At 41.7% G+C, this 18,031-nt stretch overlaps 1 protein-coding gene across 1 annotated transcript in view; it reads right to left on the minus strand.

The window, feature by feature from the left end:
• The window catches only part of LOC137256312 (NACHT and WD repeat domain-containing protein 2-like), a 53,342-nt gene that overhangs the window by 29,060 nt on the left and 6,251 nt on the right, over window positions 1-18,031 (minus strand). The window contains exon 2 of the mRNA XM_067794071.1: window positions 12,763-12,851. Within this exon, the coding sequence (XP_067650172.1) occupies window positions 12,763-12,851 (89 nt within the window). The remainder of the gene's footprint in view (window positions 1-12,762; window positions 12,852-18,031) is intronic.

Consider the following 18,031-nt stretch of genomic DNA (forward strand, 5'->3'; position numbering starts at 1 on the left):
ATAGCATCTGAAGAATTTGGCAGGATAGTCTTGTGTATCGGACAGTATTGGGTATCTAAGGATCGCTCAGCAGTATGCTGTCTTTATAGTCTTCTATATCCCCTAGCTCAGAAAATGATCTCCATGAATATGTTTGGGAGTAGCGTAATTCCTTTCGAGTTATTGTATTTTGAGGAGAAAGGGCCGGTGTAGTCTCTACAAGGCGACACAAAGGTGGACATGTTCTGGTTACAATTATTTGGCATAAGAAGTACAGAAGCCAGATATAAACAGATAAAAGATGAAACAAATTGTCAGCTTGTGCACCTTGGGAAAATGTGCATTACAAGAAACCATTGTTCAAGGCGACCAACGGCAGCTTCAATATAGAATAAAAGAGTTGAGTTACAGAACGTTGCAAGTCGGTGGTGGTGATGTGACGGCGGTGGAAACAAAATACTGGCAATATCAGATCTGGGTAATATTCAGAATTAGAAGTGCCGAGGAGTCACAGTTCAGATCCCAGAATCGTATCTGGAGAGTTGCTAAGCCAGTGCTAGAAAAGCTGCTCATTACTTTCCCAAGGACACTGACTCGCTGTGACAAAAATGAAATACTGTTATACCAGTCTCACTCACTAAGCTCTAGTCTCACAGTAAAACTAGATGATTTTCGCACATGTAACAAACGTCCAGTGAGTGAGAGAGTTAATATTTACGCCGCACTCAACAAAATTCCAGCTGTATGGCGGCGGTCTGTAAATAATCCAGTCTGTACCAGAAAATCCACCGATCATCAGCAAGAGTATCGGTGTGCGCAATTGGGAACCAAGTCAGCGAGTCTGGCCACCCGATCCCGTTAGTCGCCTCTTACGCCTCCTGGGTTACTGGAGATTAACATTCTAACCCGGAGCTTCACGGGTGAACAAAGTTTCAGCAATGCGGAACACCGGGCAGTGGAACTGGACTTTACACGTTGCCCCCTTACAGCGATTTGACCCACAGTAATCAGGCTGCAGCTTTAATACACGTTATCCCTCTTACCACACATACCCACATGTACACATTTACTACAGTTGGTTAACGAAATTTACACTTCCTACAGGTAAAGTGCAAGCTATTTGTTTTCTCAATCAAAATAGCTTGAAAAATGAACGCTGAGAAAAGGCAATTGGAAATCTATGAGACCACTCTTCGCGTGGGACATTTGGGGTCTTGCTTATGTCGGAGTGGGAATATCCGATTGTTGGAAACAGAGACGTATTCAGCAGGAACTGTGTTAAGTGGTGGAGTTGTGGTCGTTCCGGGGTGATTCTGGATCTGTGGTAAACAAACATTGGAAGTACATGGATCAGTATGGGAAAAATGTCTCTGTATGGATCTCGGGAACCGAGCTCAGCAAGTCAGGTGCATCATTGTCCGTTGCTATAGACGACGATGACGACGATGACGACGACGACGACGATGATGATGATGATGATGATGATGATGATGATGATTGCCATCACGACATTATCACTTTCTGTAGATAGTGTGTTTATTATATCCTTTATATTTGCATTGTAATGGTGAGACATCCGGGAAATAGGATTCAACCTTGACATTGTGTTTGCGTCAATTATGGCGTCAAAGCTAGACGGAAGCTGTAATAAATTGTCTTGAATGTGCCAAATTGTTGAATGCGCCTGTTTTAATTTCCCCAGTTTTTGTTCCGATGCTCTCCGTATGAATATTCCATAACTCATTGTCTTGTGTGACCACGCAGATTTCACAAAATACAAAAGGTAAATTCTGTAATTTGTTTGGGTTACGCCTCATTGACGTTGTGCGAGCGCGGCGTTCGGATTTACATATTTTTGTTTATTTCACTGAGGCGTTTGATACTGGTGATAAAGGCCAATTGTCATTGTATTTCGAAATGAATGAGGTCTTCAGGGACCCGTGTAATGGAAGTAGGATTTAAATTGCAAGTGATACATAAACACTAAAACATAACTGACGTCCACTTATAAACACTCCGCAATATGGCGGAAAGTTCGCCTCGACTTTCGTGTGTTTGTATTATCCAAAACATCCATAGTGACTCCAGAGTTAATGACAAGTACCTACATCAATCCTGGAAAATGTTACTACATATATACCGTTACACATACTTATATCGATACCGTAACACGTACCTACAACAATATCTTGACACGTACCTCTACCAATACCGTAACGCGTACCTACAACAATATCTTGACACGTACCTCTACCAATACCGTAACACGTACCTACAACAATATCTTGACACGTACCTCTACCAATACCGTAACACTTACCTACAACAATATCTTGACACGTACCTCTACCAATACCGTAACACGTACCTACAACAATATCTTGACATATACCTCTACCAATACCGTAACACGTACCTACAACAATATCTTGACACGTGCCTCTACCAATACCGTAACACGTACCTACAACAATATCTTGACACGTACATCTACCAATATCGTAACACGTACCTACAACAATATCTTGACACGTGCCTCTACCAATACCGTAACACGTACCTACAACAATATCTTGACACGTACCTCTACCAATACCGTAACACGTACCTACAACAATATCTTGACACGTGCCTCTACCAATACCGTAACATGTGCCTACAACAATATCTTGACACGTGCCTCTACCAATACCGTAACACGTACCTACAACAATATCTTGACACGTACCTCTACCAATACCGTAACACGTAACTACAACAATATCTTCACACGTACCTCTACCAATACCGTAACGCGTACCTACAACAATATCTTGACACGTACATCTACCAATATCGTAACACGTACCTACAACAATATCTTGACACGTGCCTCTACCAATACCGTAACATGTGCCTACATTATTTACGTAACACCTACATATAGCAATACCGTAACATGTACCTACATCACTTACGTAACACGTGCATATATCCATATCATCACACTGATCTACATCAAAACCGTAACACGTATATGTATATACCAATGCTGTAAGATGTACCTACATTACTTACGTAACACGTACATATAACAATACCATAACAGGTATCTACATGAAAACCGTAACATATACCTATGTCAATACCGAAAAGCGTACTTGCATCAGCACTGTAACTTCTACTCATATGAATCCCGCAACACGTATTTACTACATAAATACCGTAACAACGCCTTAACACGTACCTACATTATTTCCGTAACACGCGCATACATCAATAGCGTGACACGAACCTGCATGAATCCCATAATATCTACCTACATCAATCCCGTAACACCGTAACACGTACAAGTTAAGTAAATGTGTCGAATCAGGAAGGGTGTCAATTTCTTGGAATATTTAGGAAATTCAAACATTTCCAGATTCATTCAGTAAATGTACACAGTTCCTAAATATTCCAGGACATTTCCAGATTTGCTGATTCGACACATTTACTGTAACATACATACATCAATACCACAACACGTATCTACATCACTACTGTAACGCGTACCTACATCAATGTCGTCATACATAAATATACTAGGCACATAAAGAAACTGTGCATACGAAAAATTAAAATCTAAATTTATCAAACCTGTGTAGACACATCAGGATTTAAACTGAGATAAGTTACATGTATCCAACATGCATGCACGTGCCACGTTCCGTGACGTCAGTGGTTTCGTCCTTGATACGTGCAGTACGTCGATGCCCGTACATTCCGGGAAAGAGAAACAGAGCAAATGATACACACAAATGGCCACACAATACCGTCACTTTGGAAAGCACAGCCCCAGCCCTTGCGATCGTTCTAATAATTAAACTGGTATTGAAACGCATGTATGCCAAGTCTAACGTCTGCACAACGCCATGAGGTCATTGGGATGGTCCGTGGAGGAATGTCACAACGGCAAGTGTCCGCATATTTCCACTGCCTCCGTAACACCATTTCTGCGCTGGAGAGACGTTACCAGAACACAAATGACGAGTACAACGCCAGGACAGGGCAGATGGATAAGGATGACCCATCCTCGCCATCCTTCAGACTGCAGTGACGACTGCCCGGACCATCCCAGGACTTCACCGTATACACCCCAACACAGTTCGACAATGTTTACGTCATCACATCATGACGTCCCGCCATTCCACCTATACTGACACAACGTCATCGACAACCTCGCCTAAAGTGGTGCCAAAATCATGTCCGTAGACCCTTGCTTTGTTGGAGAAATGTTGTTGTACAGATGTGCAGGTTTAACACTTCCCATAGTGATGGACGTGAACGTGCTTATTGACGCGTGGGAGAACGGTATACACAGGCCTGTGTCTTGGAGAGGAATCGTTTTGGAGGTAGTTCCGTGATTATTTGGGGTGGAACAACAGCACGCCAGAGACCTCCTTTGGTGATGGTTCAAGGCAACGTAACTCGGGTGGGCTATAGGGATCAGATTCTTCGACCTGTAGCAATTCCTTTTCTGCAACGTCATGGCCCTGAGTTAACATTCCAAATGGACAATGCCCGTCTTCATGCGGCAAGGGTTGCTATGGATTTCTTGCATCATCACAACACTGACTTACTGCTTTGGTCTGCAAATTCACCGGATCTCTCCCCGATAGAGCATGTTTGGGATGAGATGGATCGACGTATACGCCGCCTTCCTCATCCGCCAGATAACGTCCTTGACCTTACAGCAGAACTTGAGAGAATCGGGCATGACATCCCACAACCTTTCCTTGCACGTTTGATAGGCTCTATGCGTCGTCGATGCACTGCTGATCTCAATGCCGATGGTGGACATACCCCTTATTGAGCTTGTGGCATGGTCTTGTGGACTCGTGATGTCACTGTGATTGACTTTACATTTGCAATTCTCCCGACTTGTTATGGTCTCATGATCGCTCCATTAAAGGTTACCTTTGATATCGTTATCGTACTGGGATAATATTTTGACAATACACAATTTCTTTATGTGGCTAGTAATCCTGTAAAATTAATCCCATATTGCAGTATATCAGTGATGATGCTCATTGATTCTTGAAAGGGTTTTAAACGCCAAATAAATAACTCTTATCAATCTTCAATCAGTTTTATCAGCAGTTAGACCAGGTCAACCTTCCCAAGCTATTACCGTAGCCGTAAATTTTCTGTTGGCGGACGACTTCCCACATTAATACGCGTGATCTTTACAAGAGCGAGATAATGGTGAGTTACTCTTGCACCAAGAGTTCAATCAGCTAAAGTGCAGAAATAATCGATGTATTAGATATGACAGTAGAGAGGTTTGCTTGTCACAATAACATATCTCATTCTACGGTGTTTAAATATTTGATTTATTGTTGCACCTTCTCTGATCAAATTCATAATATTGTGAAATTGAATAACGCATACTTGTCCTCACTTGTCGTCTCACCCATCGATAGCTTTAGTGTTTAAAAAGTGTGGATGACTCAGAGAATGTTTAGTTTCTATTTGTTAATACTATTGACCAGTCCTTGCAAAGAAAAAGATAAAAACAAAGAGCAAACGTTTCTTCATCTTTAGTGCAATTAACTGTTGGGGCCTTGTATTAGGCACTGGGCATTAGTACGGGTAATTTAATATCAAAGCACCAACGCACTGTTTTCGTCCTCTGAATAAAGAACACAACATTTCTGGTTTCACATTGAGAAATTTTAATTTAATGTAAAGTTTATCGATTATAATATACTTTGTGTAAAATGATTTTGAATGGGGAGAGCATTATTTCTTTAAAAGATTAAATTGTTTCACTGAAAACGGAATCGGAACAACCACGCACATCACCACCAGTTGCTCGGAGCGTTGGGGTTGCCTTGTGGTTAAAGCGTTCTCTCGTCACGCCGAAAATCCGGGTTCGATTCCCTATATGGGTTCAGTGTATGAAGTCTGTTTCTACAGTGCCTCAAGCCGTAATATTTCTGGAATGTTTCTAGAAGCGGCATGAAACTAAACTCCCTCACCACTAGCACAACTGACGCCTTAATAAATGCATAGTTCCTGCGCTGAATTTCTACAGAAATGGAAATGGAATAGACAATACATTTTGCCATCAATACCAAGTGTTATGACGTGAGGGAATTCACAGCAAGCACCTTTCATTTGAAGGACACCGAACATTTTGACACCCACTTGTATATCACATACATCCCTTGAAATGTAACTGTTTTGACGAAGTTAAGCTAACGTGTTATCAGTGCGTCTCTCTAGGTGACAACATAACATTAGACAGACAAGGAACCCAGCCTTGTCAATAGCACTTGAATCAGCTTCCCAGTCACCATCAACACAATGCAGAATACCTTTCGGAGGCTGAACTGACTCAAATATTAACATTGATTTTGTGTAGCTTATGTTTATCCCAAGTGAAATGAATATGGGACAACAAGGGGAATGTATGTGTGGCTATTTTGTTTCAGCGAACACAGATAGGAACATAACAGCACGACTGTCTCACCTAGGTTACAAGGCTGCCTGATCCATCGGTCGCCATTTTTATTTTTATTTGCACTGAACTCTAGCGACATTTAGAAACGGTTGGGCGTATTTGCACTTTGACGATGAAGATTTCATTACGGTTTGGAAAATGTCAGTGAGTGTATGTTATATCACAGCGATCTGAAAAAAATGGCCTGGAAAATGAAAGGTCACCCTCAGCGTGGTTGACACGCCATTACCAAGGTCACGAGTCCATCGGATCCTGAAATAGGGCGGCTTTAATAACAACCATATCTTCATGTCACCAAATGGTAACTATGGTAACCGCTTTACCTAGACTGTCATAGTGTTCCAGTTGTCATTAAAACAATTTCTTCTTCACAAAGGCACACCGACACCATGTCACCGTTTCTCCCGCTCGGACAAAACGGTGCACTTAATTACGTATTTATATTATTATCGTAATATTTGAATACCAGTTCAGCTGCTCAAAGGTGCTTTCTTTTTCCCTCATTGGATGTCCATCTCAACAGCACATCATATTTTCAACCTCAACTCCCTGGGGAACATGCAACTCTTACGTAAATCACGGGTACAAAATATATAGGGTAGCGGCAACACATTCGTGGTTAACGTGGTCCGAGTGATCACCGCATTATTACACGCCACGTTGACATCTATAGCAGTGACATAATCCCAACAACAACAATAGCAACATCTGATCACAACTTCAACAGAACTATACCCACACAATAACTCTCATACCATGGCATAAAGAACTCTAGCTCAAAAAGATAGCCTTGCGTAACGCCTGTTGTCCCGCGAACACGATACCACGATTTTGACATATCCTGCTGCCATGTGTGAGGTCTGATTATTATCGGACTAACGGGAAATTACAACCTTGAAGATTGATATCAAGATGAAAGTATAGAATGACGGGCGAGCAGAAACAAGACAAGCTGTTTTACCACCGACAATCCTCATTCCAGTTACATAATGAATTCTGCCTTACAGTCCTGGGCTTACATTTTCGAAGCTCTCTTAGCGCTAAGATAGTCGTAAGTGCCATACATTAACATTAACTTACAACTATCTTAGCCCTAAGAGAACTTCGCAAATACAGGCCCTGGACTGCATATTTTCCCTTCTGCCAAGCCCCTTCTGGAATGCTACGGTCCGAAATGAAGCAAGTTTATGTCAGTTTAGATATCCTCAGGTTCTGAATCTCCCTACTCGCTAAGGCTCCGCTGCAACTGAAAATGAATTGATTCTTTCTATTACACGCTCGTGTGTGTGTGTGTGTACACATATTCAGGGACTAAGCGTTAGTCTACAATAAATGTAGTACTTACAACTCGATGCATTATACACGATCTGTTACCATTAGCAGTGTCTGTGCCAAAAGTTCTTGTATTCGGATTCTTGTTTAACTGTCCTGGCCGTGAAAAAGCTCAGTGTCTCCTGACAGGTACTGCTAAACCTTTTAAAAAAACTTTTAACCTGTGAATCATGGACCAGACAATCCAGTGATAGGCATATAATGTACACTGATCTAACTTCGATGACAATGTGCAAACACGTCACTTTTGACACCATCAATATTTTTTGTTCTTCCGCTTTTGCCCCCAGGTAACCCAAGAGAATTAAAGAGGTGGACCCTTCTTTTAATCATTCATATATGCCAATCAGTTCTGGAGGTCGGGGTTTGACTAATGTGGAGGCTCTTCATGACAGAATTTTATTGTGTACTTTTGCACATATGTATTTAGTATGATCCTCTGGTGATACATGTCAAGACTCACGATGAAAGCAAGGAATTCCACAGCTGTTTTAAGCGTGCCAAGGTTGTTGGACACAATCTGCAATTTGAGGTTGATTTTGTTGATGGCAATGTACTGCTGGACGGTACAGCGATGGGAGTAAACCAGGTGAAGCCCTTTACCAAGTCTGCCCAGAGTCGGTCCTTTGTGGAGAAGCTGTCTGAGAAGCTACTGCATCGTGTGTATATGCAGTGTGTGGAACAGAACAGCAATCCAACCGACCCCTTCGCCTGGATGAAGTCGGCTGGTCTCAAATGTGAGACTGAGGGCTTCCCTTTTGCTCATCAGGACCAGTAACGTCCCACTCGCAATCGTCAAAATGTGATTCTTAATCAAAATGTTAACATGAAATGTCGACTGTGCAATGAATTCACAGAGACTGTCCAACACCTTGTCAGTGGATGCCCTTCCTTGGCACAAACAGCATATCTTAAAAGGCATGATGGCATGGCTTGCTGCTTTTACTATCGTCTCCGCCATGCCTGTGACTTTGACCCCGAGGTCCATCCATGGTACGACCCTGAACATGTCCAGGGCGTCCCGGAAAATGATGCTTTCAAACTTCTCTGGAATAGGCCAATATACACCCTGAGACGAATTCCAGCCAACAAACCGGATCTTGTCCTTTTTGATAAAACCAATGAAATTATTTATATCATTGAATTTTCTGTCCCTTTTGACAGCAATGTGGTTGGCACGATTCAGGAAGAGCATGATAAATATGCGGACCTCGCCTTTGAAATGTCTCGCTTGCATCCCAAGTACACTGTCGTCAGGTTTCCCATTGTTCTCGGTGCCCTTGGTTTGGTACCTCTTGATCTCTTGGCGCAGATCAGGAGAGTGCCCGGGTTCTCCACTGGGAGCACAGCCCTCCTGACAATCTGGGTAATGTAGAAGGCTGCAGTGTTGAAGAGCCTTCATATTCTCCGGAAAGTTTTTGGTGGGTTCGACTAGGCAGCGTTTCCTGGGAGAAGTCCCATTCGCTCTCTGTACTACGTGTAGAGACCTGATAATGTGCTTTACCAGCCTGACTGTGCCAGGATCACCCGAACCCTCTCTGCTGTATTTTAATCTTAATCTGTGAAACATAATAATAGTCAATTTGTCATGCGCGTTACTCGATGCACCATACATGCTAGGTGAACAGAGGCAGTTTTAAACAAACCCACTTGCCTAAGGTGAGACCACATATGTCATGTGTTTCGTTGTGGGTCAGGACTGAAGTCATAGAAACTCTCAGCTGTCAATCTGCCAAACCCGGTCACACATCCAATGGTCATCCGAGCCCAACGTTGCTTAACTTCACCAGATTCACCTGTGATCTGTGCTCCATGGACACAGCCTTGCCCACCTAATTTTATACATCGTGTCTAGTAGAACAAACTCAGATCATCTGACTTCATATATGGTGACACAGGTGAGCATCGTGATGCGTGGGTTTAGTTTCACGTCGCTTTGGGCAATGTTTTAGCAATATTCACGGCGGGGGACATATGAAAATGGGTTTCAAACATTTTACACATGTAAGGAATCGAACCCGCATCTTCAGCGTGACAAGCGAAAGCTTTAACCACTAGGATGCCTCAACGCCATGGGTACCATGGTCTCTTGAATCCACGAATCAATCAAATCAGCTTGAATGACCAACCAGTTCCGTCTTTTAAGACAAAGCCCTGGTAATTCTCGCCTTGATGTTTAAGGGCATATTTCGCATGAACCCGATCTTTCACTGTTATCTGGTGAAACAAGCGGAAACATCTTTTCACTAACCAAAGGAAATCCCTGCTAATACATCCTATTTATGAACTGCTGTTCGAAATGTTAAAGATACCAGGTGTTCTCGGAATGATTAACTTCTCCCGCACTCCAAGTTTCAGGACTAACAAATACACACAAAGACAAATGAAACATTCGGCTATGCACATGACTCTAATGAAGGCTGGGATATTACGGCGAGCGTCCAACTGTCCCCGAAGAGGATGACGACGAACGCCAGGGACAACGTTAGTGAAACCTGGTGGTGCTGACTGTCTTTCGAACCGCAGGATAGACGTCAAGAGGATGTATGCCAACTCGCGAATACATGCATAGCAGTTACCAGTTCTATTAACTATGACACAGTGTAAGTGACCTCAAGGCACAAGATTGCCGGAAGTCATCATGGTAACATGTTCAGAAAGCATTGTGGTTGAACTGATATCGAAATCGCCGATGATAAGATGCATTAGGGCAAACAGGTTTGACTCGCATTACACACAAACAAGGACAGCCAGCAGAAACCAGACAGTCATCGTTTAAAAGAATCAATAATCCAGTTAGATGTCGAATATTCCTTAAACCCGAGGTACTCCTATCATGTAGTCTTTCCTCGTACATTGCGTCAACAACAATATTGATATTTTCGCCAAAAGTCATGATATCAGACTTGCATACTCTCACGCCTTTGGCGTGAGACTCACAGTTTTTAAGCATTTGTCATGCTCTTACGGCAGAATTGATAATCTCGCGCGTTTTTAAAAAAAAATAACGTAAATTAATCTAAGCCACTTTTCACTCATTTTTTGCTTATCAATTCCTCTTTTAGGGTGTTAAAAACACTACTTTTCTTTTTCCCCGAACCCCCACCAGGTCTCCGCTCTGGACCCGGCCGGGGCCTGCAGCCCCTGGACCCCGGATTCTCAATTTTTTTTCTTGGGGGGGATTGGAAGCTCTGTGATATCACATTCCACTTTCACTTTTCCCGGTAGATAAAAACATTCCTCAGTGATGTCATCACTGCAGGTGTAGCTGGTGCACGTTGATATCAACTTTACATATCGATATCTTATTATTCCATCTTTTCAATTGCATATCCAAAGGAGCATTTGAATGATTGATGAGGATACCGTAGACGTGCGCGTGAGGGAAACAATGTATTTGGATAACGCTGCAAAGAAGCAATGTGTACGAAAGGGAGGCCACTTAACATGACTCGGTGATACCCCTGTACATCCGTGTCAGCCAATGCGAGATTCCGCAGATATTATGGTGAGGGTTAATGAGTACATGCACATATAGCCTGATGCTAAGTCACGGGCAAACAACACAGAGACGAAAACATATACTATAACCCCCTTTCACCGCATCCAGATTAATCCGGAAACCCACACATTCCGGATGGATTTCACAAATGACGCTAACCAACAGCGACATTACACTGTAAACACTGTCCGCTTTAATCCTGAAATTCTATAATCCGAAAATGTTTAATCTGGACGATTCTTGTAGAACTTTACTTTAATGGAGCTCAGATGTCGGACATGGCTCGGTACTGTGTTATATGACCTTGACAGCCAGGGGCTGGACTGGAATGTGGTAACGGGTTAGGGTGTTAGTTTAATACTATTCCAGTAATATCACGGCGGGGGACACCAGGGTTCCACACACTGTAGGGAATCGAACTCGTGTCTTCAGCATGATGAGCGGAGGAGCGCCTTAACCACTTTAACCCCAGTGTGCGTCGTTTACTGCCGGACTTGCTTTGTTTTGTGGTTGGCCCTCTGCGCATTTGGATTACGATGACATGTAGCAACCAAGACAGAAACCTGACCACCCGATTCCTTTAGTCAACATTTATGACAAGCATGATATATGAGTTTACGAAAACCTATTCAAACCAAGATTTTCACTTGGTCTGATCGACTTGCTTCCCATGACGCCAGTTCATGGCTCCCTTCGCTGACAGGTTTTTATAATATATAGATGTATGTATTCATAGTATATATTTCGTGACGAAATAGCTGAAATATGCCGATGCGACGTAAAATTTTCACTCACTCTGATGGGTTTTCTTTTCAAATATCTTTCTCCCTTTCAGTGACATGTTTGCAATGGACTTTAAATAATTTAAATTTGCCTTGCATCGAGAAAATCGCTCAAATCTATTTATTGACTATTTCAATCTTCTGCGACAGAATACTCAGAGAATGAGCATTACCTGAAATCTAATCGATGAACATATGTATGCTTGCCTACAAACGCCATTTCACTCAATATATGCGCATTTAGAATGTTAAAAAAATGAGGCACGTCAACCATGGAAAAACTGTTTCACAAAATGTGTGAATTTCTTAAAAGACGATTCTGTAAAAGATTAATATATCCCCAAAAGAAAAAATCTATTTAGAAAATAACAATTTAACAACACAAATGCATCCATTTTACTTAATGTAGCAATGGATCAATCGATTAATACACTTTGGGGGTATTATTGTTGTAACAGAAATCCCCCCAAATTGCTATAAAACCTACGCTCTAGACAAAGCTCTGGCACAATAAATGTTAAATAAATGAGATCTGTTCACAATGCCCCAAAATCAATACTGTCCTTTGACGACATTGATCATTCGTTTTCTCATGCGATTAGCATGCATGACGAGTTGAGCGAAATAACCGGAAGTTCTCCGGGGAAATTGGTAGCATGCGCGCTGATTGGCTGACATACCTGAAACTCCAGTCCGTGGCGTTCCCTGCAGTATTCCTTCAGTTTTGGGTACACCCTTTCCATCAAGCTGTTGCGTTCAAGCGTGGTGTCTGGAAGGAAAACACATAATCACTCAGGACTTCAGCTCACACAGTTTGAACGAAAAAAGTAAATGTGTCGCATCGAGTGAAATATTTCAGAAAATATTAAATATTTAGTGACTGAATTCACCGACAGGGCATTAATGCAGAAATGTCTGGGTTTACGTGACAACTGCGTAGTGCGCAGGATGGACATCATGTCGAGGTACGTACAGGATCTACGACACAGCTTTTACCGGACACCCACCTTTAAAGATATAATCTATTATGTATCAAATTCTCCCAGTCACGATACCTTTCTAAGAACAGATGCCTAAACCGTTCTTGTACGCAGAGATAAAGTAGTTGCATAAGTCTTCATACAAGTTGAAAGAGAGTGCGTGTTATTTCCCTGTCATAAAACAAGAACTGTTTGATCTGCACTCAGTGTCTGAGTGGTATATTTCAAACAAATAAGCACAACCCCAAGACCACAAACGCACACACACACGCGTGCACACGATGTTATTGAAGCGCAACATTCTGACAACACGACATGAAGCTCCATCCCTGCCTCAGATGTATTATCTTTGTGTTGTCAATGAGCAGGTAATCCTGTTGTCTTCGTTCATATAGGTATTTCTTTTTTCCAATAGTTTCCTGGTAACATTTTTAACTGCCCTGTTGCTAAAATTTCTGCGCATGCGTGTCGATAAAGGAAGCTGGTGTTTGACGAAGCATGGACTCGAATGGCGTGAGGACAGGATCTGTACCTACAAGAACTGATATATGGATATACATAATGAAAAACTTTGTTGTTGAACACAACTCTCATATCTATACCACCTGTATATCAGAGTCAGGACCAGACAATTTTGTGACTGATACTGTTTATACAAACGATGAACATAGTTGACACACCGAGATACACTGTAGTCCATATCGGAACTAACGATTTATTTCTGAACTTTGATTGAACTGAACGATTTAATATCAGAAGCCCAAGCTGGCTTTAGGCCTAGTTACTCTACCACTGACAATATATTCACTCTACAAGCATTGATTTCTAAATATCTGTGTAAACCACGTGGTAGGTTTTACTGTGTGTTTCTTGATTTCAAGAAAGCCTTTGACTATGTAGACAGAAACAAGTTATTATTTAAATTGGCTGTCATGGGAAAATGTTTCATTTACTTAAGAATATGTATTCATCAGTTAAATCATGTGTGAGATGAACCAGTAACTTTATTACTTCACCAGGTGTTCGACAAGGATGTGTTCTTAGTCCTATGCTTTTCACCTTTTTCACAAATGAGCTTGTAACGAAAATGTATGATACATGTGATCATGGTATATTTGTCACACAAAATAGTTATAATATAATGCTACTTTTGTTTGCTGATGATGTTACAATGTTCCCTTATACTGTTTCGCAGCTTCAAAAACAATTGAATGACATTGTGCTCCAATCTTTCTGTGAAAGATGGGGGTTCCAAGTCAATTTAGATAAAACTAATGTTATTGTATTCAGAAATGGAGGTATCGTTGCTAAACGTGATAGCTGGGTTCTAAACAACATAACTCTAAACATTACCCCATATTATAACTATCTAGGTATTCTGTTTTCATCAACGTTAAATTGGGCAAAAGCGTGCCAAACGTTAGCAGCTCAAGCATCACGTGCAATGATACCTCTGTACACATTATTTCAAAAAAACACTAGCGTATCCTTCTCTGCAGCCTGTAAAATATTTGATAGCAAAGTTTCACCAATTTAACTGTATTGGTCCGAAATATTGGGGACAAAATACTTTCAAGTTATAGAAAAAGTTAACAGCCAGTATTTAAAACGTTTTTTACATGTTGGCAAATTTGCATCCAATAAGGCTATACTTGGTGAAACGGGGCGACACACGATGTATGTTTCAACAAAGACAAGGATTATAAGATACTGGATAAAAATACTTCATATGAATGGTACTAAATATCCATACCAATGCTATATAATGTTAAAAAAATTAGATGATGCTGGAAAGCAAAACTGGGTGTCAAATCTCTGAAACTTACTGTTTTACACAGGCTTTTCACACGTGTAGGTGATTCTATCATGTTTACAAATATATTCCCAACAACGGTTGAAAGATATTGATTTCCAAAATTGGCATAGTTTTATCTCATCGTCACACTATTTAAGTAATTATAGTTACTGTAGCATAAGTCCCTGTTGCAGCCTGAAAAATATTTACTGTGTCTCTCTGATAGGTCTTTGATAAGGGCCTTATGTAAGTTTAGAATATCTCTTTATGATTTTAATATTAACAACATACGTAGAAACAAAAATGAGCAGGTTTATAAATCACTCTGTTTACAATGTGATCTCAACGTTTTGGAGGACGAGTTTCACGTCCTGTTTATTTGTGAAAAGTATCATGATCTGAGATTAACATATCTCCCAAGCCTATCCAATGTAAAGCGCTATTGAATGAAACTCTTGCGCAATAATGAGGAGACCTTACGAGCTCTCGCCATTTTTCCTAAAAATGTCTTTATATTGAGGTATCAATGGAAATAGAAATATTGCTGTATTGTTCACCTCGTGACATGTGTTCTGTCAAATATTATTGTTTTCTAGGCTATGACGCCGAATTACTGAATAAATGTAGATCAGTAATTAATTTCTGTGCCTTCGGGGATGGTCTGCATTGGTGTGGATCATTTCTAAAACTTAACCCACAAGGTGTAACAGACAACGAGTTTGTGACGTCACGATATTTCATCTGTTCAATTCCGCTGGATTTCCATAGAGTGAGTGAGTGAGTGAGGTTTGTGGCATACTCAGTAATATTCCAGCCATATGGCAGCGGCTGTAAACAGTCGAGTCTGGACCAGACAATCAAAAACATGACAATCGATCGACGCAACGTTAAACCAATGACATGTGTCAACCAAGGCAGCAAGCCGGACCACACGATCCCGTTAGTCGCCTCTCAGGACAAGCATGGGTTACTGAAGATCAATTCTTCACTGGTCGGTGAGTGGGTTATTTGGGTTTAGGGTGACTCTAACCAGTATTTCTGTTATATGAACTTATATCACAGCTATAAGGCTACTGGACGGGCTTGGTCAAACGGATTGTGTGTCATCATTACCCGACGAAGTAAATCGTTATATATAATATCGATCACTGGTTTGTCTCGTCCAGACATATATAATTACTACCATTCCGTCTGGATACCGATACAATACTGCTGAATGTGGCATAAAACACAGAATCAGCATTTAACCCTCTCTACCCCATTCTCTCCCTTCTCTATTTCAGTCTCCTTCCTCTCTGTCCCTCTCATGCATCTTCTCTCTCCCTTTTTCTGTCTCTCTCTCTCTGTCTCATCTTCACCCTTCTCTTTCTCTCACTTTTCAACCCTTTTCCTCTTTATCTCTCTCCCTCCCCTGCATCTTAACGTTCCATTCTCTGTCTCCGACTTCTCTCTCTCTCACTCTCATTCTCTCTGTGTCCTCCTTCTTCTTCTCTCTCTCTCTCCGCGTATCAGTGATCAGGCTGGCAGATTAGTGGCACTGGGTCAAGTAACGGATATGTTCACCGCATTGCAGCCACGATAACAACAGGAGACTGCAAGATAATGGCCTTCTTACAGACGCACCCGCTAGACCAGGGCAATCGAGCAGATTTCCTGGCACAAATACTGAACTTAACATTGCAACAGTTGGTGATCGTTCAGCTGGTTAGAATGTTAAGCCCGAACGAACACAAAGTCCAGTCGGTCAAGGTGGACATCATGTAACGACATCGCCAGCACACCCGGGCAACAAGCTTCGTTCCAGGAATGTCCAATAGTTCGAGCTACATGTGGCGATGTTGGGTGACCCACATTCTACATGGCTGCCCGGAGATACGGCTGAATCAAGAAATGTGCACAGTTTTGTGTCCGGTTCATCCTGGTTTGTCCGCAAAGTAATAAATGGCTGGTTTCATACCACACAGTCTTTGTCGAGTACATCGTGCATTTATTACTATGCCACATATTAGGCGATCACAGAGGGCACGATATTTATTTTTCTTGCATTCGTCCTGGTTATTATAGGATAGGATAGGATATCTATATTGCGCAAATATCCCCGCATGCTAAAGGTGCTGGTGTATTTTCCCTCGATCACTGGATGTCAGTATCAACTGTAAATCTGATAAGCAATCTCAGTTCCCTGGGAATCAGGCGCTCCGAGTCATAGCAGCTTTCCCATCTTTTCATGAGGTACCCGTTCCCAGCTGGGTGGACTGGGACACGTAGTCACAGCTAGTACTTTGTCCAAGTTTACTGCATGGTGTTGTGCAACTACGACTTCTGCACGTATTCATTTGGCCACCATCAGGTCATTTACCAACGGATACGTGGGTTCTTGTAAGTTGATGGAGTTGTGTACTGTACACGAGGGGTTGTGACAACACTGAAAGAATTTGCCCTCAAAGTTGATTCCAATGGTTTTACTTCCGGTCCCAGGTGGGCTCGATGCCGACACCTCAAGTTCGCCGGATCACTCGCCTGGCACCTTAGTGACGTCAAAGTTAAACTGGAGCAGTCTGGCATAGGGTATATGTCTTAATCCGTACCATTATGATGACGTCAGGGCATTACTTTTCTTGATGATCCTCATCCGGATTTTTGCAGGCAGAACTAATGTATCTTAAGTCGATAATGTAATATTATAGCGAAATTGTGAATTATTTCTAGTGACGGTCAATGTAGGTATTGGTATTGGTGTCATGGCGATTAACTCTGTGCACATTTTAGATGCGGATGCAATCCGGTAATGGTGTCATGGCGATTGACCCAGTACGTATGTTAGAGGGCGGATGTAATCAGGTATTGTGCCATGGCGACTGGCACCGTGCACATTTTGGATGGCGGATGCAATGCAGGTATTTCGAAACCGAAACATCATGTGCTTTCCGGAAATAACAGCAGTTGAGACACATTGGTGAAGGCATCTGAGATGCAGCGACTGACACTCCACCGATGCGATATGGCCCTGGGTGTGGTTACCTCATTCAAAAGTCTTAAGGAGGCAATATGGTTACATTAATTATTTTAACGACACAGTAATCGAAATATTGAAAAAGAATCGAAACATAATGGGTGTTTTTAAACAAACTGGAATTCACGAAAAGTAATCGAAATTACGAAAATATAATTAAT

The sequence above is a fragment of the Haliotis asinina genome, chromosome 11 (genome assembly GCF_037392515.1).
Source record: "Haliotis asinina isolate JCU_RB_2024 chromosome 11, JCU_Hal_asi_v2, whole genome shotgun sequence".
NCBI classification, from domain to species: domain Eukaryota; kingdom Metazoa; phylum Mollusca; class Gastropoda; order Lepetellida; family Haliotidae; genus Haliotis; species Haliotis asinina.